Source organism: Rattus norvegicus, chromosome 10, assembly GCF_021556685.1.
Source record: "Rattus norvegicus strain SHRSP/BbbUtx chromosome 10, alternate assembly SHRSP_T2T, whole genome shotgun sequence".
NCBI classification, from domain to species: Eukaryota; Metazoa; Chordata; class Mammalia; order Rodentia; family Muridae; genus Rattus; species Rattus norvegicus.
The window spans coordinates 61,532,936-61,557,195 of NC_141543.1; the positions used below are offsets into that span (position 1 = coordinate 61,532,936).

General features: G+C 40.5%; 1 protein-coding gene across 4 annotated transcripts in view; it reads left to right on the forward strand.

Moving 5' to 3' along the window:
* Window positions 1-24,260, forward strand: part of Rabep1 (rabaptin, RAB GTPase binding effector protein 1) — a 100,924-nt gene that overhangs the window by 43,305 nt on the left and 33,359 nt on the right. For all 4 annotated transcript variants that reach the window (XR_015630941.1, XM_087573829.1, XM_087573830.1 and 1 more), the window contains 4 exon segments: window positions 4,134-4,253; window positions 11,872-12,007; window positions 14,705-14,883; window positions 17,933-18,064. Coding sequence is in view for 3 of the 4 variants with exons in the window: in XM_087573829.1 (XP_087429955.1) it covers window positions 4,134-4,253; window positions 11,872-12,007; window positions 14,705-14,883; window positions 17,933-18,064 (567 nt within the window). In the remaining variant the exon portion in view is untranslated.

The window sequence follows — 24,260 nt, forward strand, 5'->3', positions numbered from 1 at the left end:
TTTATCTTTGGCTCCCTTTGCCCCATCTACTGCGAGAATGAAGACTGATTCTTAGCAATCAGACTGTCCAAGGGGCTTGTAGTCATTTTGAAGGGCCTCAGGGGAACTCTGCAGAGGGACTTCAGTCACATCAATGGAAAGAAAAGGAAGAGGCTGTGGGCTGACAAGTGGTGGGGACAGAAAGGAACTGGCAGAACCATCCAGAACATGATCAAGGCTGTTACACTGGGCTTCTGTTACAAGACGAGGTCTGTGGATGCTCCTTCACCATCAACATCGTTAATCAGGAGAATGGGTGAGAAAAAGACACCCACAGGGTTCAGATGAGAACAGGTGTTGCTTATTTTGTCTCTCAAGCCCAGATGACGAATTAAAAATCCTTGGAGGAAATTATATTGAACTTGTCTCAAACTCAGCAGCTCTGATTCAGTAAGCCACAACAGTTAAGAACAAGGATTTTGGGAAGTTTTTGGATGGTACCTGTGTCTGAGAAGGGAACTGTGCAGCAGGCTGACGAGTGAGACCTCAGTTTCCTGGCTCCAGAAACAAGATCCTGATCACAAGGATAATGTGGGCTCTTTGGGGAGAATAAAAGACTTATATATTGGGAAAAAGAAAAAAAGATTTATCTTTGTTTTGTCTTTCATAGTTCCACACATGCATATACTGTATCTCAGTCATACTGATTTCCAGCTTTTAGTTCCCATTCCTTTCACCATCTACCTTATCTTTTTTTTTTTTTTGTCTGTCTCTTTCATTTTTGAGACAGGCTTTCTGCATTCTTGGCTGGTCTGGAACCAGGCTGGTTTTGACATGGAGATCTACCTCCCAAATGCTGAGATTAAAAGCATGTGCTGTAAGAGCCTGAAATCACTGAGGGAAGACCCCAGACTCAGATACAAAACCAGAGTTCATTCTGCAGGACAACCAGCATGCGGGGCCAGCCATTCTTTGAAGTGGTGACCCCAGATAAAGGCATGCAGGCCTTTTTTTTTTTTTTTTTTTTTTTTTTTTTTTTTTGCAGGCCTTATAGGGAACTGGGAAGCTCTAGAGAAGGATTAGATGATCTAAAATTTCATCGGTGGGTTCTAGGGATTCAGTGGTCTGCATTTCTATGTCATGATCATTCAATCATGTGATGGAATAGGGCTATCCAGTGCACATGGACCATTCTGAGATAAGATATTTCCCATTTTTTGTGGTTATCCTCAGGCTGTTCTTTGGGAGGGGGTTTTATGGTCTTGTTCTGGATTTTATGGTCTGTTCCTGAAGCTGGTGCCTTACAGCCATTTTTGAAATCAGGCCTGGTCCTCAAAATGGAGCAAATGGGGTCCTTAAATGAGGACAAGTGGGGTTTTATATTGTCTTTTCAGTGCCACCACATTGGATATTTACTTTGTGAGACAAGGTCTCTCATGTGAAGCTCACTGCTTGGGCTAGATTGACTAGCCAGTGGACTCCTCTACTCTTGCTCTGCCTCCCAGTACTGCCATTACAAGTGTGAACAACTGTACTTGACTTTGTACATAGGTCTGAACTCAGGCCTCAGACTTGTTGTGTAGTGAGCCCTGTATTGATTGAGTCAGCGCCTAGGCCTCAATATAATTGATTTTAGTTTGTACATGTATGTATGTATGTAGGGTATATATATATGAATGCGGGTGCCTACAGAAACCTGAGGTAATGGGTCCCTTGGAGCTACAGTTACAGGTGGTGTGAGCTACCTGGTGGATGTGCTGGAAGTGAAACTCTGTGCCTCTGCAAGAGCAATACATGCTCTTAACCTCTGAGCCATTCCTTTAGCCCTAATTTTTATTTTTTAGGAGTTTCTTATTAAGTATAATATTGTACCGTTTCAATACATTCCATGCCCAGTTTTCTTAACATTTTACCGTATAGTATGCTATGCTTGTTAGAGTTAACAAAATAATGCCTATTCATCATTATTGACAAAGGTTCATTCTTTGCATTCAGGTTGTATTGTTTTCATCCAGTGTCCCCCTCCTCTTCCCTTCCTGTTTGAGCCTTCCATCCAGGAAGCCACACTGCATTTGGTCATACAGTAGCAGCTTCTCAAGTTTTCTTTTGATTTTAATGAGCTTTCTGCTTCTTTTTATTATTATTGTGTGTGTGTGCTGTGTGTATATGTGTTCAGACATGCATGCGGGGGCCAGAGAGCCACTTTATCCCTTCACTGGAATCTGAGGTTTGAATTCAGGCATGTACAGTTGGTGCCATCTCACTGGCCGCATGTACTTTGTGCCTGCCACTGTTCATGGGTTCCTTAAAAGTTTGTTCATGGGCTGGAGAGGTGGCTCAGCGGTCAAGAGCACCGACTGCTCTTCCAGAGGTCCTGAGTTCAATTCCCAGCAACCACATGGTGGCTCACAACTATCTGTAAAGGGATCCGATGCCCTCTTCTGGTGTGTCTGAAGACAGCTACAGTGTACTTATATATAATAAATGAATAAATCTTTTTTTTAAAAAAAAAGTTTGTTCATATGATACCCAGCAGGGAAATTATGAGGTCTTTTGTATAAGTAAATATGGCATATGCTTTTCTTCCGTCCTTTGCCTGTTGATTCTGTAGAGAAACCTCAGCAAGCATCCCAAACAAGCCTTGACAGTGAAGGCGTTTTAAGCTAACATGTCTTTCCAAACAGAATTCAGTTCAACACAAAATAAATAGATTTTTGTAAGGATCAGGGAACAAAGTGGCTCTGAAGCCCTCTTAAATTTCTTTTGTGTGTGTGGGGGGGGGCAGTATTCCCCACATTAGTCAATATAGTCACTTCTTTATTCTGAACAGTTTAGGGTAAGTTTGAGCTTGTTTGTATTAGGTAATGCAGGAGTTCCAACTTTTTGAATTTTTATCCTTTTTTGTTTACTTATTTTCATTTATTTATTTTGTCCCTCACAATATAGACAGCCTGGAACTTGCGATCTTTACCAGGCTGGCTTGAAACTCACAGAGATCCCCCTATCTCTGCTTTTTGAGCATTGGGACTGGGACTAAGTGTGTTTGTTTTTGCTTTTTGAGGCAGAATTGCGCTCTGTAGCTCTGGCTGACAACTTGACATGTAGACCTGAGTAAGCTCTACTTGAGTGAGACCCCTTGCCTCTGCCTCCTGAGGGTACACTCAGCTCTTGATTCTACCTCTTACATTTTATAACTGAATTACTCAGTAGAGAAATCAGCTATGGGGCTGGAGAGATGGCTCAGTGGTTAAGAGCGTTGACTGCTCTTCCAGAGGTCCTGATTTCAATTCCCAGTGACAGTGTACTCATATAAATAAAGTAAATCTTAAAAGAAAAAAATCGTCTATGTTACAGTGAATATTTTTCTATTTATTGTCAAATTCTGAGTGAAATATTTGAGAAAACCATAGTTAGACTTGGACAGTCATGGCAATAAACTATTTAAAATGTAATTGGCCCTGGGAGCTGGAGGTAGAGGCAGATGTTGTGTTAGGAACTGAACTTGGGTCCAACGGAAGTGCAGAAATACATGCTTATAAGTGCTGAGCCATGTACCTGACCACACAGTGAAGTTTTATTCTGTTATAAAGACGAACATCCATGTTATTTGCTGGAACCTTGGGCCAAATATTATCAGATATCATCAACAAAATAAGCTGTACTCAAAAAGACAGCTGTTGTACTGTCTCATCTTGTAAATGGAATCTAGGGTGTGTGTGTGTGTGTGTGTGTGTGTGTGTGTGAGAGAGAGAGAGAGAGAGAGAGACAGACAGACAGACAGACAGAGAGACAGAGACAGAGAGACAGAGAGACAGAGAGACAGACAGAGAGAGATTAAAGACAGGGGAGGATCTTGGTAAAGGAAGAGTGAGGAGAGTGAGGGTGATTGATGGCTCATGCTAATCCGTCAAGTATGTGATGTGATGGACTGGAAAGAAATGAGGTTTGAAGCCTATTATTTTGTAAATATTATAAATACATGCTAATAAAAATTCAAAGAAAAACCTGAAGAAAAGGAGAATTGGTACTCAATCCTATGAATGCTAATAAAATATGTACTATAGTTGTTATACTGATTTTTAGAAAATAGACTCGGGTTTCTTCGAAAAGCCATCAATTAGTAAGTGGTTGCATTTTATCCTTTGTAATCATAGGCCCAAGAGGATGCCGAGAAGCTTCGCTCTGTCGTGATGCCCATGGAGAAGGAAATTGCAGCCCTGAAAGATAAACTGACAGAAGCTGAAGACAAGATTAAAGAGCTGGAGGCCTCAAAGGTTGTGAGACGCTCTTACCCCTCTGCTCCAGTGCTGAGAACAAAATTAGTGTCGCTTAAGAAGCAGTGCTGATGGGGTTGGGGATTTAGCTCAGTGGTAGAGCAAGCGCAAGGCCCTGGGTTCGGTCCCCAGCTCCGAAAAAAAAAAGAAAAAGAAAAAGAAAAAGAAAAAGAAAGAAGCAGTGCTGAGAAATCATTTAGCCTTGCATCTTAAGAATCTTAATTTTTGCTTTAAATTCAGAAAAGCAAAATGAAAGTAAACCCCTGTGTGGTAATTTGCCTTTTGGTTATTTAAACCCTCAGTGATGACACCTAATCATGAATGAAGACTAGTGTCTCATTTTATCCAAGTGAGACTTAACTTCTATTTTTCTCCTACTCTTTCCCCTGAAGCTCCTTTCTTGGTTTACTGAGACAGAGTTGGTCTGTGTAGCCCTGGCTGTCCTGGAACTTGCTCTGTAGATAAGGCTGGTCTCTGCCTCCTGACTGTTGGGATTAAAGGTGTGCACTACCACTGCCTGGCTCTCTTTTTTCTTTTAACAAGTTATCTTTATTAGCTTATTTTTGTAGACAGGGTTTCATGTAGCCCAGGCTGACCTTGAACTTGCTGGGTATTCCATGCCTATTTTATATGGTTCTGGAGCTCAGGGCTTTAGGTCAAGAACTCTGACAACTGAACTACATTTCTAGTCTTAGTTTTCTTACTGAGGAAAAGAAGCTGTTTATAGTTGAGTATTTTCTCATCCTAGTTCGAGACATCTTTTAGAGAGGGTGCACCTCCTATTGGCCATATACACAGCATGGCTGGGATATGGCTCCTTGGTGCAGTGCCTTTCTTGCATGCTCAAGGCCAAGAGATTGATCCTCAGCACTGCATAAGCCCAGCATGGTGACCGATGTCTCATAATAGTATGTCGAAGCCAGAGGACCTGAAGTTCAAGGCCATCTTCAGCTCTGTTGTGAGTTTACATTTATCCTGGATTACATGGGATGCTGCCTTTAAAAAGCCAAACCAAACAGAAAATGAAGTGGAAATATTAATGGGGTATTACATTTTTTATGTCTGGTTTTAGTGCTGGAGATTGAACCTAGGGCTTCACTGAAGTATGTTAGGCAAGTGCTCTACCACTGAGGAAATTTTTCAGTAATGAAAGAAAATACGAGGTTAGAGGTGCAATTAAGGGCTGACACTTGACTAGTGTAGACGAGGTCTGGGTTTGATCTTCAGTACTAAAAGTACTAAAAGAAAATAGGGTCAGCAAGATGGCATGGAAGATAAAGTTGCTTGTCTTCATGCCTGATGACCTGTGTTTGATCTCTGCTATCCACATGATGAAAAGGAGAAGTTGTCTTTTCATCTGCATGTTCCCCAACTCTGCCCCCAACCCCCACTTTAAATAGAATTGTTTGAAAATCTGAGAAGAAGAGTAAGAGAATGTAAGAGGTAAATAGAAGACGGGAGCAGGTGAAATGCTGACTTGCAGCCACGTTGTGTCTATATAATTCTGGAAGCCATAGTAGGTATGATTCCTGTGCAAGATTGGATTGCTAACAAACCTTGTTGCAGAAGCAGAATGGTACATTGTGTTCATACCTCCATGAGGATTTATATGGAGTTAATGGTTGGTGGACGAGGAAGAGACTTTTTTTCCATTGGTATAAACAGGGATAAGGTGCCCATGTTTCCACAATCAAACTCTCACTCAGGCTCCGGTGAACAACTTACTGGTCACAGGAAGGAAAAAAGACATGAAAATAGAAGAGGGGCTGTGTGGGGAGAAAGGGGTCAACAAGGCCGCAGTGGGACGAGAGGGCAACGGAGCAGATGTGATCAAAGTGCAAAGTGTATATGTAGGAAAATACCATCATGAAACCCATTATTATGTGTGAATAATATATGCTGATAAACTCATTAAAACAAGATACGAAACAAATGGAAAAGATTACAAATGTATAAGGAAGGAATGTAGAAATAAATGGAAGTGTATCAGTATTAGTAACTGTAAGCTAATATAGTCAGTCTACAAGATGGTCAGATCAAGTTTTAGGAATCTAGGACCATGAAGATGGCTCATGGCTCAGTAGATAGTGTTTACCACCAAACCTGATAACCTGAGTTCTTCTATATCTTGAACCCACACATTGGAAGGAGAGAATAGACTCATGCAAGCTGTTCTCTGACCTCCTCATGCTCAGAGCACGCATGTGTGCCCACCCCTCCCCCTCACACACACATAAAAGACGACTCTGTTTTTTATATGACATATAACTAAACACAAGGTATGATTGATCATAAAGAAATAAAGGCCTGGTGGTTTACACTCAGAAGGCTGAGGTAGGAAAATTGCTGTGAGTTTGAGGTTAGCTTAAGCAACAGAGTGAGATCTTATTTCAAACAGAAAAGTAGAAAAGAAAGGGATATTAAAAAAAAATCACACATGGTGTAAATTTAATGAAATGAAAACTGCTGTGAGCAAGTATAAGATAAAAGAGGTGAAGGTGGAAAAATAAGAGATAAGGGCTGGAGAGGAGCCCAGCACCTGAGGCAGCTCCCAGCCATTGTAGCTGCTCCTAGGGGTCGGGGCCAGGCGTGGTCTCTGGGCACTAGCACACACAGCATGCATGAGTTTGTGCAGGCACACACAAACATAGAAAAAAGATCAACAAAAGAGAGTAGAAATAAGGAGATAATAAGTATTCAGTAGTCAGAAATCAGCATTTAGTAACCTGGATGACTGGTCAGAGTTCTTATTTTTATTATCCTTTGGTTGTTCAGCTGTAAAATTAGAATAATAAGGGAGGTGAGGGTACGAAAAGAAGAAAAATTTATGGACAATATGACTGTTTATCTTACAAGGATACACATTCAAATTAGAACATGCTTCAGGTAATGCATGGGGAAAAGTTATTATTTCCAGATACACTATGTTTTGTTTGTTTGTTTGTTTTTAATGAAACTCACAGTTGGCTGGTTGGTTGGTTTTTTGTTTTTTGTTTTTGTTAAAGATTTATTTATTTATTATATATAAGTACACTGTAGCTGTCTTCAGACACACCAGAAGAGGGCATCAGATCCCATTACAGATGGTTGTGAGTCACCATGTGGTTGCTGGGAATGGAACTCAGGACCTCTGGAAGAGCAGTCAGTGCTCTTAACCTCTGAGCCATCTCTCCAGCCCATACACTATATTTTATTTCAGCATTATATTTATCTTTTAAAAAATAAAGTCATTAGTAGTATCAAATTTCAAAGAATTAGTGTTATATAGTCCAATACTCTAGCTACAGATTATTTATAATAAAATATCTAGAGATGGGGAAAAATTGCCAACTACTTAGGGTGGCGTGAATATTACATGTGTTCTTTTGTTGTGAGCCAGTGAGTTTCTGAGGGTTGCTTCAGGAAAGGTGTCATTTAGTAGTGGTTACACCACTAAAGAAAATGTCGTTTCCTCTTTCAGGCACCACTGACTGCACATAAACCCTCAGGGACAACAGAGGCCCATCATGACAGAACGGTGGCAGGATTAATCTTGTGCAGTAGTCACAGCTCTTCTGCACCTGCCATTTCCTGCCCTGAATCATTTTTACAGCTCTCCCCACTTCCTCTGGCTCTCACACTCTCTCTAGCCCCTCATCTACGTGGGGCCTTGGAAAGGGATAGGGATGTGTGGTTTAGGAGCTGGCACTCAACATTAGCTTCAGCTCAGACCTTTGCCCAGTTGTGAGTCTACTACCTGCCCCAAAGGAAAGAAAACCTAGAGGGAACATTATTCTAAGGGAGTAAGCATAAATATTCTTAAAAGGCATTTTGACAATCACATGATGCATACTTAACAAAAGAACATTAGTAGTTTTTCCATTTGGCCTATGACCTCCACAGCCATGGGTACGTTTTGCTTGACTGGTTGGTTGTGTGGTAACTGGGGTCTACAACTTAGTGGTAGTTTTCTTCCAGCAGCCTACATAGCACCTTTTAGTATTCTGAAAGATGATAGCCAACAGGAAGGAAGCGTCCCTCTTAGCCTCATCTTGATTTCTTTATAAATTTACAACCAAAGCAGGTAGTGTCTTCAGGTGGGATCTTGACATCTACTTCTGATAGGCAGCAACAGCCATGGCCAATACTTAACAGTACACTCTGAAGAGAAAAACAGTAAAAAGTGAAAATAAATGGAAGGAAATACAGAATAGCAGAAATTAGTGAGATAAAATAAAAACTGTGGAGAATGGGAAAAATAAAAGAACTGTGAAGAATGTCGACATAAAAAGAGAAATTTGGGGATTGGGGATTTAGCTCAGTGGTAGAGTGTTTGCCTAGCAAGTGCAAGGCCCTGGGTTCGGTCCCCAGCTCCGAAAAAAAAAAAGGAAAAAAAAAAAAAAGAGAGAGAAATTTATATAGAAAAAAATCAGGAAAGTGAAAAAAAAAATCAGAAATGGGGTACGACTCCTGATCTAAAAATAGTAAACACTATAAATAATGTTACACAAGTAAATTTGAAAAAAAGATTTTAGGGCTGGAGAGATGACTCAGCAGTTAAGAGCACTGTCTGCTTTTCCAGAAGTCCTGAGTTCAAACCCCAGCAACCACATGGTGGCTCACAACCATCTGTCATAGGATCTGATGCTCTTCTGGTGTGTCTGAGGATAGCTACAGTGTACTTACATACATAAAATAAATCTTAAAAAAAAAAAGAAAAAAAATTTTCAAAATTCTGTTGGTAAATGCTAGTAATTCCAGCACTTGTGAATCAGTGGTAGAAGGATTATACTGTCAAAATCAGCCTAAACTAGTAAGATGTTTTTGTAAAACAAGACTAAACAAGTTATTATAATGGGTTATACAGTTTTCTTCAAATTAAAATAGAAAAGCTAAAATAGTAATTATTACAGAATCGGCAGCTGAAAGTCTTTTTTGGTATGTGGAATATGCATGCATGTTGTGGGTGTGTCTGGTGTATGTGCTCTCAGGAGGCAGAGTCATTGGAATCTCTGTTTGAGGGCAAGGCACGGTAGCTTGTGGGCTGAAGGACAGGTAGGGTGATGCAGCCACATAAGGAGTAAAGGCAATGCAGATGAAAGTGGGTTTCAAAGTGTACAAAGCTCTAAAGTCTACAGAAGAGATTTGTGTAAGCACTCATGGTTCAAGTGTACCAAACAGGTCCAGCCGCTCTCACTGCACTAGACATTTGTTGACTGCTGTAGGGTTCTGACAGCTCTTGCTGCTCACTCCCTCTTTCTCCTAACACCATCTGCTGTTTTTGGGAAGGTATCCTTAGAAGTCTGACCTCACCCTGTCTTTGCTGCCACTTGTGTAACCTTTATTCTTTTTTTTTTCTTTTCTTTTTTTCAGAGCTGGGGACTGAACCCAGGGCCTTGCACTTGCTAGGCAAGCGCTCTACCACTGAGCTAAATCCCCAACCCCATAACCTTTATTCTTAATTATTTTTTATTTTTCTTTTTGAGGTGTGAGTGTATGGGAACGTGTCTTACAACATAGCCCAGGGTAGCCTGGAATTTGCAGTAGTCCTGTCTCAGCCTCTTGAGTGCTGGGATTACAGACATGAATAATCTCTCTTAATATCTCTGTCTCTGTCTCACTGTATGGCCCTGGCTATCCTGGAACTTGCTATGTAAACCAAACTGGCCACATGCCTTTCTTTGCTTCCAGGAGTGCTGGAATTAAAAGCCTTACATATGGTTCTGATTTGAGTTGTTAGGGGTGTGTGATTCAAGGATATTTACATGCTGTGCTGCCATTCAGCACCTTCCTAGTAATAACTTTCAGGTGTTAGAAATTCATCTTATTGTTAATTCAAAGAGGAGTGTATTCTAAGAAGTAGTGTGCAGTGGTATCTGATTGTAAGTCATCCTCGTTAGAGCTGCTGCTAACTATGCTACTTTCACCTGGGACAGGTGTTGAAGAGACTGCCTTACAGTGTTCACCTCTGTCACGCTGGCCAGATGTCAGCTTCCAGCACAGCGGGAAATGAGCATTTTCGTTCCTGACATATAATAGTCTAGGAGTAAATATTACTGAGACCACATGAGCTTGCTTTTTTTTTTTTTTTTTTTAAAACTCGGAGTCCCTAGACACTTTTTTTAAAAAGATTTATTTATTTATTTATTTATTTATTTATTTATTTATTTATTTATTTATTTAATGTATATGAGTACACTGTAGCTGTTTTCAGACACCAGAAGAGGGCATCGGATCCCATTACAGATGGTTGTGAGTCGCCATGTGGTTGCTGGGAATTGAACTCAGGACCTCTGGAAGAGCAGTCAGTGCTCTTAACCTCAGAGCCATCTCTCTAGCCCCCGAGCTTGCTGTTTTAGCTTGAAAAAGGAGATAGTTCATGAAAAAGATATTGAATTTGAAACTAGGTATAAGCATTTTGAAAATAAAACAGAAAGTTACTCATACATACTGAGTTTAGGACAGACAGTTTATATGACAAGTAAAACAAGTGATACTCTCACCCTACTTTTTTTTTCTTGAATGGTATTGCATTTTATTTTGGTTGTGCCTGTTTTATTTATGTAGGCTGTGTGGTTACCAGTCTGAGTATTACAACAGGAAATGTAGTATGAAAAGATAGGATTTAAAATTTTTCAGCATTTATTTGCCTTCAAGTTTGTGTGATTATTATGAGACCAGTTAGCTTTTACATCATGACTTCTCTTTAGAAAAAAATAGACTGTCATGATGCACATGTGGAGGTCAGAGGTCAACCGTAGGTGGTCAGCTCTCCTGCCATGTAGGTTCTCTGGATCTAAGTCCGATCTTTAGTCTTAGGGGCAAGCACCTTTTACCTGCTGAGCCATCTCGGTGTCTTAACTTGTTTAACTTCTATATGTATTGATCAAAATGAATCCACTTTATAAATGTAAAGCACTTGAATTACCTCCCTAGAAATCAAAGAAAAGTTGTAAGAATGTTATGCCATTTCTATCTTACCTAAAAGGAGAGCAGAGGGACTGAGGAGACATAATTAGGGCTGGACTTCAATCCCTGGAACCTATAGGGGAAAAAAAAACCCGGGTGTGGTGGGTGTATTAGCACTATGGAGAAGGAGAGAAAGAGAGAAGGAGATAGGCAGATACTTGGGGCTTAGTATATAGCCACCCTACATATACTAGATAAGTTCCAGGTCAGTGACAGACCCTATTTCAAAAACAGAATAAAATAGAGCCTCTAGGTAGCTGGTACCTAAGGGATGACATGTATAGTTGTCTGATTTACAAACATGTGCTTTGTGCACCTATGCATATATGTGCACTCTCACACAAATGTGCTTGTGTGCATGCACACACAAAAGCAAATCATAATTTTGTTGATGAAAAGGAGAAACAAGCATATGCATGCGTTGCTCTGTAAGTACAAATTAGAACAACCTTTTTGAAAGCATGATATAAAAGAATTTTATATATATATATATATATATATATATATATAATTTTACCTATATATTTAACCTAAAGAATTATGGCTAGTGTCTCTCAATTCTGTTATTTTCTAAATTTGTATTCTATTTTCAGGTTTAAAATTTAGCCATTGATATTTACCTTATTTGCCATTTCTACCAGGGTTGTAAAGTTAAGCTTCATACTTTCAGGTTAAGGAACTGAATCATTATCTGGAGGCCGAGAAGTCTTGCAGGACTGATCTGGAGATGTATGTAGCTGTTTTGAACACCCAGAAATCTGTTCTACAGGAAGATGCTGAGAAATTGAGGAAAGAACTGCATGAAGGTAAATAAATTTATGTCTTGTATATTTTCACTTTACCCCAACTATGTAAGTAAAATTCATATTAATTAATGACAGCATCACACCCTAGCCCACCAATGCAGCGTGCTAGTGATGCAGTCTGAGCTTTGTCGTCAGTTTGAAAGGCTCTGTGAGAGCTGCTGGAGGAGTTCAGATTGTTAAGGAGCCTTTCCTTCCACCACTGTGTCAGCAATAACTTCAAAAGGCGTGAGCTCTGGGCAAAACGTGCTGATGTTAAAGTGCTTTTCTGCACAGTATTCATAGGGAAGTGGATTAGCAAAAGTGAGAGTGGGGTAGAGAGCATCTCATGTCCAGCTGTCTAAGGGATGGTTTTGACTTCACTAATGAAGATAGATTTACAGCGCAATGTACAAGTGAACTCTGTATTTCCCCAAACTTAAAAAATATGAAGAAGCAACTGAATTTGGATGTGGTGCCTATAATCTTAACACTTGAGAAAATGAAGTAGAGGCATCATTAGTTTGAGACCAGCTTGGACTACAGAGTGTGACTCGGTCTCAAAAACAAACAGAAGCAAACAGACATGGATTGGAGAGATGGGTCAGCAGTTAAGAGCACTACTGTTCTTAGAGAGGTCATCCTGTAGAGCTTTGGTGGGCAGCTCATAGTTGCCTGTAAGTCCTGCTCCAGGGTTTCTAGTGTCCTCTTCAGATCTCTGCATGCACCTGTACTTGTATGCATAGAATCATACCCACTTATATATACATAATTGAAAATTAAAAATACAATACTTTGAAAAATTATTTTTTACTTTTTTTTTAGAGATTTATTTATTTGTCTTATGTATATGACCACATGGTCCTTGGCACGCCAGAAGAGGGCATCAGATCCAATTATAGATCATTAAAATGAGGAAGTAAAAGCAGTAATTTTTGGTGGTTGGGGTCTTAGTTTGGTGGTGGAGTACTTGCCTAGGAAGCACAATGCCCTGGATTTGGTCCTTAGCTCTGAAAAAACAAAAAATTTAAACAAAAAAATGCCAGTGATTTCTGTAACTGATACATAGCTCATCAAAAAAGTATCTTGGGGTGGATAAGATGGTTGAGTGGTCACGCCTGATGACTTGAGGATCCATTTGGGAGGAGAAAAGGACGTCTACAAGTTGTCCTCTGACCTCTACATACATATAACCTACCACACACAAAGCAAGAGTGTCCTGAGAAGAGAAGAGAAGAGAAGAGAAGAGAAGAGAAGAGAAGAGAAGAGAGATAAACATTGAGGAGCAGTATAACAGCCTAACAGCAGGTTACGGTCTCACTGGGGGACCAGGTCTGTTCAGCATCATACCTGCTCAGCAGCTGTGGGATGGAGCACCATACAGCTGCCCTGCTGGGAAGTGGACTGAGATGTGGCAGGATCAATAGTGGAGGCTGAGGCAGACGGATCTCTTAAGTTCAAGGTCAGCCTGGTCTACAGACTGAGTTCCAGGACAGCCAGGCTACACAGAGAAAGAAACCCTGTCTTGAAAAACCAAAACCCAAAACAAATAGAGCAAATTAAAAAAAAAATTGGGGGTGGGGTGGGGCATTTAAAGAAATACTAGTTTGGGCTGGAGAGATGGCTCAGTGGTTAAGAGCACTGAGTGCTTTTCCAGAGGTCCTGAGTTCAAATCCCAGCAACCACATGGTGGCTCACCACCATCTGTAATGGGATCTGATGCCCTCTTCTGGTGTGTCTGAAGACAGCTACAGTGAATAAATAAAATTTTTAAAAAAGTTTTGGAGGTAGAACCTGCCGAGACTGTTCCTGAACTCTCAAGCTCCCTATTAGCTGGGACTGCAGACTTAGGCCATTATACCCAGCCGAAAGAAGTCATGGTCACATGGTGCTTTTAATATTTTTGTTGTTGCTTTCTGAAGTCAAGTTTTAAGTGTTTTATGAAGCCTGGAACCAAACTCCTGGCTACAGCTAAGGGAGTGTGTGCAAAGTGGTTCAGCAGGTGTGATGGCACACACCAGAAAATTCCTAGGCTGCACAGTGAATCAGTCCTATCCTGAGTCCCCACCCTCCCAGCTAGTTCAGCAAATCAGTGGACAGAGACAGTAAACAAAATGCGCTGCTAGAGTCGCAGACCTGGGCAGGCCACAGGGCCTGTTCTGTAGATAGAGATCATGCGTTATCATTTGGGTTGTGACTGAGCCTTTGAAGGCTTTTAAAACAATGTGTTTTCTCAATATTACGTTTGTCTATGGTATATCACGTGTTGTGTCCCAAGAGAACATAGAGATAATTACCATAGCTATAATAACAGCTCTAAGTTCTGCAGTAAAGCAACTCAACATTTTTAAAAATTTATTCAGGTTTTCCAAAACTTAGGAAGCACAGAAGTTGTTTATTCCTAAGGGCATACTTGAGGTGACTTTGGTTTCAAGGGATGGTGCGGGAATAGTTGTCTTATTCAGGTGTAGATTGCTCCTTGGTGTCAGTCATGAGTAAAGCTCACAGAATAGAATGCTGGACAGATCTGTAGTAGACCTATGCTGAAGAAATTGCCTACCATTAAAAATGCAGTGTGTTTGGGGCTGGGGATTTGGCTCAGTGGTAGAGCGCTTGCCTAGCAAACACAAGGCCCTGGGTTCGGTCCCCAGCTCTGAAAAAAAGAAAAAGGAAAAAAAAATGCAGTGTGTTTGATTGGGGGTGTGATGTGCTCCTGAACAGTTTGCCATCTCTTGGAGCAAGAGCGACAACAACACAACCAGTTAAAACACACGTGGCAGAAGGCCAACGACCAGTTTTTGGAATCTCAGCGCTTGCTGATGAGAGACATGCAGCGAATGGAGATCGTGTTAACTTCAGAACAGCTACGACAAGTTGAAGAACTGAAGAAGAAAGATCAGGTGAATAGTCCTTTTCTTAAAAGATTGATTTTATTTTTCATTCTATGTATGTATGTCTGTGTGTCTTTAGGAGGGGTGTTTGCTTTAGAGTACATTGAAGGAGGGTCGGGGGTGGGGCTGGGGGAACAAAGGTCCTGCTTGGAGCCACACTCAGGCCCTCTGCAAGAGCAAGAGGCACTGTGAAGTGCTGAGCTGCCCCTCCAGCCCCAGACAGTTGTTTCTTAGAAAAGATGTATTTATTTTTGTTGAGCGTGTCATCACTTGGACTTTGAGCATCCTTGTGGTTTTACTTTTAATGCCACTTTGAAAAACTATAGTAGCTACCCAGATGTGGTGGCATACACCCAGATGTGGTGGCATACACTTACAGTCCCAGCCCTCGGGGTACAGTTGGAGAGCGATGACGATGAGAGCAGCAAAGCTCTGCTCAAAAACCAAGCCAGCCATTGGGAGGACTTTGTCCGCTTACACACTATCTCATATGTGGGACTGGGTTAGAAATAACCTTCGGAGACGGAAGGATGCAGCTCTGCGTATTTCTGAGAACATTTTTTCAGCAGTATGCACTTCTCTCAGAATTCTGAGTTTTCAGAGCAGGCCAGATGTGTGCTTGCTTCAAAAGTCTGACTAAAATGTGATAGGATGGGAGTAGTGGCTTATACCTGATGTCCCAGCCCTTAGGAGGCAGAGAAAGGAGAATCATGATTTCAAGGCCAGCCTAGGGTAGGTAGTGAGATCCTGTCACACAACCAAGCCCACTGGACAATGAGTAACGAAACTCTAACACTTTCTTATAGGAAAAGGTGCTTGTTTTAGATACAAAGCGAGGTACTTAAGAGATGGTTCCTTGGTTAAAAGCACTTGTTGCTCTTGTAGAGGTCTTAGGTTCAATTCCTGGTAGTTTACAACCATCCACTCTTGTTCCAGGGGATCAGATGCCCTCTCCTGACCTGTGAGAACACCAGCAGTCATACGGCACTCATACATACATGTAGGCAAAACACATAAAATAAAATGAATAACTATAAATATTTTTAAAAATACAAATGAAATAGTATCAAGTGTTCAAGCACACTCAGTTTTTTGTTTTTGTTTTTTTGTTTTTTTTTCCGGAGCTGAGGACGGAACCCAGGTCCTTGAGCTTGCTAGGCAAGCACTCTACCACTGAGCTAAATCCCCAACCAAGCACACTCAGTTTGGTAGTGTCTTCTAGATTAGCTCTGTGTACTGTGACCAGGCACTTAGTATTGCCCTCCCCATATAACTTGTACAACTTGAGTATTATTTTACACCTGCTTTCTCATAAGCACTATCTTGGGTGTGTTTATATTCCAGTTCTGCCTCACTCTTGTTAACTGGTAGCATAGCGACCATAACTGATTTTATCTTCTTTATAGTGGACATCAAGAGCTGCCTCCACTCTTGGGCCTTCTCCATCTCAGATAGTGTCACAGCCAGTCTTCTCTGGCATAGTGTCTATGTGTACAAGTATTTTCCTAGACTAGCTGTTTAAAGTGCTCTCTGCTTTTTTAGGCATTAAAATATTTTAAAATGCTATATGTGCTTAGGTTAGTTTTTTTTTTTTTTTTTTTTTTTTTTTTTTTGGTTCTTTTTTTCGGAGCTGGGGACCGAACCCAGGGCCTTGCGCTTCCTAGGCAAGCGCTCTACCACTGAGCCAAATCCCCAACCCCTAGATTTTGTTTCTTGGTTTTTATTTTAATTTTGTTTTTAAATTCATGCTTAAAATGTAGATTTTTAATTTCATTAGTCTTTTACTTTTAAAATGATTGTTGAAGCCCTTCATTAAAGCTTATTGTTAGTGGCATTGTGCTGAGGCTTTATGAAGCTTCTCTCAAGCACTTCTCAGCCACCTAAGACTTTGTGAGGCAGGCATTACATAGCCATGCCTGTTGTAGCCTAGGAAGCAAGCAAAGGAAGGTGATGGCAGTGCGCACACTTGAGCAGGTCAGTCGAGAGTTTAATTACTTGATGACCACTTTCTTGTTCCTGCCTTCACTTTTCATGGACCTGCCCACATGTCAGTCTGGTCAGCCCTTTGCTCTTCTACCAGAAGTCTATTCTTTGAGGCTTCTGTCTTACAAATAGAATAGTTCCTTTCCCCTGGAGCCCTTAGTGGCCTTCTCTCATTCAATGAGCAGGTTCATCTTACTGTCTTTTAGGATTCAGCTCTAGAAGTTATATCCGTTGGGTTCCCTTCGCTGGCTTTCTTAAATGAAACCAAAACTAGTTTGTATTTTTTCCTTCCTGCAGAATTCTGTGTGTACTTTTCTGTATAGTTACGTTTGTTCCTCCTCACTAGACAGAAAAGATGTATTTATTTTTGTTGAGCGTGTCATCACTTGGACTTTGAGCATCCTTTTATGTTTTGTATAAGTCTCTTATATGCTATCTTTTTCCTCCCCTCACTTCCCTCTTTCTCTTCTTCTTTTAGTTTTATGAAATAAGGTTTCACTGTGTAGCACAACCTGGCCTTGAATTTGTGCATCCTGACTTCAGGTCACTGGGATTACAGTTCCCATTGGTAGTACCAGTATGTTTGGTAATAGTTTATATATGTTTTCAGTGGGGGTACGATGTTGGAATAACTTTTCCTGCTATCCGTGATGAGAGAAGGTTTGTTCTGCATAGTCTCCTGTTCTGGATTATCTGCAGCAGGGAGTTGCTTTTCTTTTGTTTGTCTGTCTTTTGTACAGTGTGCGTTCTTTTTTTTTTTTTTTTTTTTTTTTCCGGGGCTGGGGACCGAACCCAGGACCTTGTGCTTCCTAGGTAAGCGCTCTACCACTGAGCCAAATCCCCAACCCCCCAGTGTGCGTTCTTAAATGTTATTTTCTGATTTGCTTACTTTGTGCTTATAGTAGTGAAATGTTATGACCAGCGGCCCCTTCTCCTGATTACAGAACAAATAATCTGTCCAGTTTTCATTCTCGGAGAGATCTCTGCTCTTGTCTTAAGTGGAAGAAGAACTATATGATGCTTACATATAGATTACCTGGGTGACTCAATGATGCTTTTTCTTCCTAACTTTTAGGAGGAGGATGAACAACAAAGGATCAATAAGGGAAAAGATAACAAGAAAATAGACACTGAAGAAGAAGTAAAAATACCAGTAGTATGTGCTTTAACTCAAGAAGAATCTTCAACCCCACTATCAAATGAAGAGGTAAAGTGAGTCAGTGACTACAGTTAGTTACTCTATGCTGGGTGGGAGAGGCTGAGCTGAGAGACTTTCTTTGAGTCCAAGACTTAAAGTATCTCAAAAAACTTTTATACATAAATTCATAATTTTAGTTTATTTCTACATCAGTCAGTTACCTTGTATGTTAGTGAGGATATCGATTGCTGTGATTAAACGCCAAGACCAAATGTCACGTCACACCCCATCATTGAAGAAAGTCGAGCAGAAGCTCAGAGCAGGAAGGGAGTGTCAGGAACTCATGCAGAGGGCCATGGAGGAATGTGGCTCTGGCCTCATGGATTAGACTGCCTGCTTTCGTATACAACCAGGACTACCTGCCCAGAGTTGATATAACTCAAAATGGATTGGTCCCTTGTACATCAATTAATTAAAAAATGTCCCACAAGCTTGCCCAGGGGCAAAGGCTCTAGTGGGAGCATCTTTTTTGAGTTGAAGGTTCCTCTTCCTGAATTACTCTAGCTTGTGCTGACTTGATAAAATAATAACCAGGGCACCTTGCTCGTGTGGAAAGTACATAGATGAAAATGAGATAAACGTCAGCTGTTTTCCATTGTAGTTGCTCTTACGGCATCTTAACACTATCTGAAACATACCGAAATTTCATTCGTCATTTAAAATTACTAGCTCTTTCTTTACTGCTATTTTCAAATGTCATACATCAGAACAGGTTTCTAAATGGTCTGTTTTTTGGTTTTGTTTTGAAGAGGAATTGGAGGATTATTGAATTTTTTTTTTTCAGTAACAGATTTAAGCACAAAGTTAATAGAAAGGAGTCAAGGGAAAGGATAAGACATTTAAATGTGGACTTTTCAAAAATTGTCTGATGTCCTTTTACATCTTATACATATATACATTATATATGTATAATCTTTTATACACACACACACACACACACACACACACACACACACACACACTTGAATGTAGGTGTTTGCCTGCATATGTCTGTACTATGTGCATGCAGTGGTCACAGGGCCTTAGGTCCTCTGGAATTGGAGTTACAGATGTTTGGGAGACCCCAGTGGGTGCTGGGAATCAAATACACATGGAAGAGTAGTCAATGCTGTAACGAGAACCACATCTCCAGCCTGGTGACATTTTTAATGTGAATTATTAATATTGCTAAATACTTGCTTTTTTGGTGGGAGGAATGACAGGGTTTTGCTCTGTAGTTCAAGCCGACCTTTCTCTCAAGGTTACTCCTTCTTCAGCTTCCTGAGCATTTGGGATGATTACAGAAACTTGTCACTTGTTCAATTCTAGTGTTGGGGTGTGAGTTCTGAGGGTAGAAGGTAAACTGTGGCAGATGACATTGAAGTTCTGAGGAAGAATGCAGGTGCTGGGAAGGAAGGACAGAGAGGCCCAGAAGTACAGATGTGTCAGGTGTCTGTTATGCCTGTAGCCTGCCATCTCACATCTGCTGTGTGGCAGGGCCTCTGCACTGGATGTCCGTCCTCCTTTAGCCTTCCATGCTCTGCTGCACCCTCACATTACTGTCTGGCTCTCTTCTCTTCCTTAATTGTGGTTGTGGTCAGATCACTCTAGTACACAAAGCAGCACTCACCACCATAACGCGTGTCACTGAGTAGAAATTTGTGTAGACTGTTCAAACCATTTGAAAGAAGAATTTTCTTTCTAATTTTAAATTGGTTGTGTGGGCACATTTATGTGTGGGTGTGACGGTTTGTACATGTGTGTACACGTCTGGAAGAGGTCATTAGTACCTCTGAAGCTGAAGTTATGAGTGGTCATGAGCTGTCTGACATGGATTCTGGGAACCAAACTCAGGTGCTCTGTGAGAGCAGCAAATGTTTTTTTGTTTTAAACCACTGGGTCATTTTTTTTTTAGCTCCAAGAAGGTTGGTTTTTTTGTTGTTGTTGTTGTTATTGTTGTTGTTGTTTTGTTTTTTAACAAACAGACATTTGTTTTAGTATGGGGTGGGCGTGTGTGGAGGCATTCAGCATACATGTGGAGGTCAGGGGACTGTTTTTTTCCCCCTCTCATTTTGTGGGACTTGGGGTCTTTTGGCTTGGTGGCAAGTACTTTTACCCACTGACCCATTTCTGTGGGCCAGAAAGAATCTCCTAATAGCCATATTGGTCATTCTCTTGTGCCAAGTTGTCCCCTCACCTGTTGGTTCCTTCATGTGGAATGCTTGCTTCCTTCTTTCTGCTTATTAAACGTTCTCCTGTTCATCCTTCACAGCTCATGCTGACGCTCCCTCTTTAGTAAAGGAAATAACTTCTATACCTAGTGCCTTTGGGGTAAAAATTAATGATCCTCCTTCCCCAGTTGAGTGTCCCTTCTAGCTTTACCTTTTGTTCTTAACTTCACTATAATTAGGCCTGGCTGCTTGTGATCCATGCGTGTAAGTCCTGTTCGTGTCGTCTGTGTTGCTGATAGTTACACTCATAAGGACCATGGCCCCAGCCCGGGGGTCAAGTGCTGGCTTACTGTGTGTAAGGCCCTGTGTCTGACCCAGCGTTGGAGAGGTGGAGACTTCGAGCACACACTGCCCTAACTGTCGGCTCCTTTTCCAGCTGGTGAACAAGTTGCAGTTCAGTTAAATGTATTTGCCTAACAGGTATCTTGTTTCTGATTAGTTTACAGGTTTACTCTGAGCCATGTCCAGTACAGTTTCAGGTGCCTTGTAATTTCATGTTTATTGATAGCTTGACACCAAAAAAATTTTTTTTATTTTAAAAAATTCTGGCAAATACTGAAAAGTATAATGCCATTGTTTTTGTGCGTTTTTGTTGTTTGTTCTGGAGCAGACACCAAAGGCTCCTTGGCTGATTTTGCTCTGCATTTTTAATCTTAGAATTCCAGGAGAATGTCTGTATCTTTGTATTTAGCCAGATATTACATGGTATTAGCACCATGCAGTATTCTACCCAGCAAAGTTTAGAAAACAGGAAAGGAAAATGTGTGATTTATAAAGAAGTATTTTTCTTATGTTTGTTTCTGTTTTTGATAGCTTTCTCCTACCAAGCGTATTATTTCCCAGACTTTAAAATATAATGTTGGCTTTCTGCTGGGGATGCTTTGCCATCGGGTATGAGGTTCTAGGTTCAGCTCTGCAGCCCTCCACTCCACTGAGTTGGTGAGTGAGTGAGTGTGTGAGTGAGTGAGTGAGTGTGTGTGTATGAATGTGAGTGTGTGTGTGTGAATGTGAGTGTGTGAGTGTGTATGAGTGTGTGTGTGAGTTTGTGTGTGTGTATGAGTGAGTGCGTGTGTGAGTATGTGAGTGTGTGTGAATGTGAGTGTGTGAGTGTGTATGAGTTTGTGTGTGTGTATGAGTGAGTGCGTGTGTGTGAGTGTGTGTGTGTGTGTGAGAGTGTGCGTGAGTGTGTGTTTCTACTTTCAGACCTGATACTTTGCATTTTCAGTGTTGAATATAATTGTCTTATGTTCAGATTCATGATAATTTAATTTGGCTGGTAAACTAAAATCAACATGGAATACTTTGTAGACTTAGATTTATTGCTAAGGACATTTACTATTTTTAAACAATCCGATGTCGCCTTTATTTTTGTACTTAGAATGTGCTTTTTCACTATGAAAGGAATAGGAAAATATGGAGTATTTGTGAAGTGCAGGAAGGACTTTACAAATAAAAATAATTGTTTTGATCACTCAGAGACAACTGTCTCTAGTTTTTCGTCATGTGTCAGTCTCCTCTTTCTGTAGTCTTTCCCAGGATAACGTATGTTCCCACTTATTTTACTTGTTTTTTTTTTCCTTTATTTTGTTTGAGACAGATCTTTATGTAGCCCAGGCTGGCCTTGAGCTTCTGAACTTTTTGCCTCTATTTCCCATGTGCTGGGATTACAGGTATATGTCATCATGCCTGACTGGTACTTTGAAAATATACTCTAATTGTTCCTGCATGTTTATGAGCGTTCTTATTTGCTTAACTCTAGTTTAAGAATTTGTCACCCTTAAACTTCTTTTAACCCATAGTATAATTTTAATATAAATGTTCCATAATCTCTTTGGCAATTTCCCTACTACTTTGTGACAAGGCTTTAGTTTATGAGGTGGCTGACAGCATAAGGAGGTGACAGCATGGAGGTTAGTATCTTCGGAACAGTTTGCTATTACATTTTCTGTCTTTTTTTTTTCTCTCTCTCTCAAGCCCAGTATGTGTTGAATAAATACTGTGTGTGCCACTGCTGTCTGTCACCATCACATGCCTTCCCTAGAAATGAGAGCCATGACATGCCGTGCAGGCACGGAGAGGAACTCAGGCCTGGCGAGTTTCAATAGTTCTGGCAGCCTTTGGGTCTGTCATAGGGATTGCTTTACTTGTTTGGGATCTACTGTTCTTGGTGATGTGGAGCAGCAGAAGTAATGGCTTGGTGAAAATTGGATAAAGGAGGTGGTATAGGTCTGAGACTGTTCAGTTTACATGTGATGAGTGCTAGGGTACATAGTCTCTGCCTGGCCAGGAAGGACTCCAAGATGCCAAAACACGATGAACTGTGGAATAAACATGGGTAACATACTGCTTATCAGATTCGTTATTTTTTGCTGATGTAAATGTTTTTATTAAATAACACTGTAATGTTATTTGTAATATATAATCTTCCTTGTACAAAAAAGTCATTGTAATGGGTCTTATTCAAGTTCTTGGAAAAGAACAGCTGAGTTTACAGGCATTAATTAACATTTTTAAGATAATATAAAATATTTTAGAATTATATATTAGACCGCAGAATAGTCTTTTGTTTTTATATTATAATTTTTCCGTGTCATGGCACGTCTGTGGAGCTAAGAGGCATCTTGTGGAATAGGCTTTCTTTTTTGAACATGTTTTAGGTAAAGCACAGAGCATCAGGTTTGGAGCAGGTGTCCGTAACAGCTGAGCAGATAAATAAAACAGAACAACTTTCACTTCCCTTGTGCTGTTTGTGTCTCTCATGCTGTTACAGCTAAGGTGATCTAGTCTGTCTGTCTCCTTCCCTCCCTCCCTCCTTTCCTCCCTCCCTCCCTCCTTTTCTCCCTCTTTCCCTCCCTCTCCCTCCTTCCTTTCTTCCTTCCTTCCTGTTTTATTTGTTATGTGTATATGAGTACACTGTCTTCAGACACACCAGAAGAGGGCATCAGATCCCATTACAGATGGTTGTGAGCCACCATGTGGTTGCTGGGAATTGAACTCAGAACCTCTGGAAGAGCAGTCAGTGCTCTTAACCACTGAGCCACCTCTCCAGCCCCAGTAGTTTTTTTTAAATTAAATTTATTTTATTATATTATTTTGTGTATGTGGGTGTTTTGCCAAATATGTGTTTATATACCATTTGTGTGCCATGTTGGATTTCTTTGGGACTATAGTTTAAATATGTTTGTGAGTCAACATGTGGGAGCTGGGAACCAAACCTGGGTCCTCTGAAAGAGCAGTCTGTGCTTTAACCACTGAGCATCTCTGCAGCCTTGATTGTTAGGGTTTTGAAGTTAATTTTCATTTTGAAAGTTTACAGAATGGGTTTTTAGTTTACTTTTGTTATTATTTGGGACAGTTGCCATCAATAGCTTAATTAAACTGGTTTTTTTTTTCCTAGCAATTTGAATTTCAAATGAGTAAAAATATTTGAAAGAAAAGAAATGGAGAAATTAACATAAAAAAATCAACTTTTTATTATACCAGATAACAAATCACTTGAAAATAAAAAACAATAACATCAACAGGTGTATTCTTCAGTTTTTTTCTAGTTGGTTCATAAAATGATTTTAAAACAAAAAATAGGTCCAACATGGTGGCATAGTACCTTTAACATCAGCACTTGGAAGGCAGAGATAGACAGATCTTTGTGAGTTCTAGGTCAGTCACAGCTACGTGATGAGACCCTGTCTAAAGAGGGTAACATTATCTTAAAGAGTTGTTGGGACTAAAGAGAAGGCTCAGCAGTTGAGAGCACTGGCTGTTCTTCTAGAGGTCCCAGGTTCAAGTCTCAGCACTCACGTGGCAGCTCACAAGTGTCTACATGAAACTGCAGCTCCAGAGGATCTGATAACCTCATACATATATGCAGGTAAACACCAGTGCACATAGAATTTAAATAAGTAAATAATTTTAATCTTTTAAAAAAGGATTTATTTATTTTATGTGTGTGTGCCTAAATGTATGCACATGTACTACATGTGTGCAGGTGCCTGCAA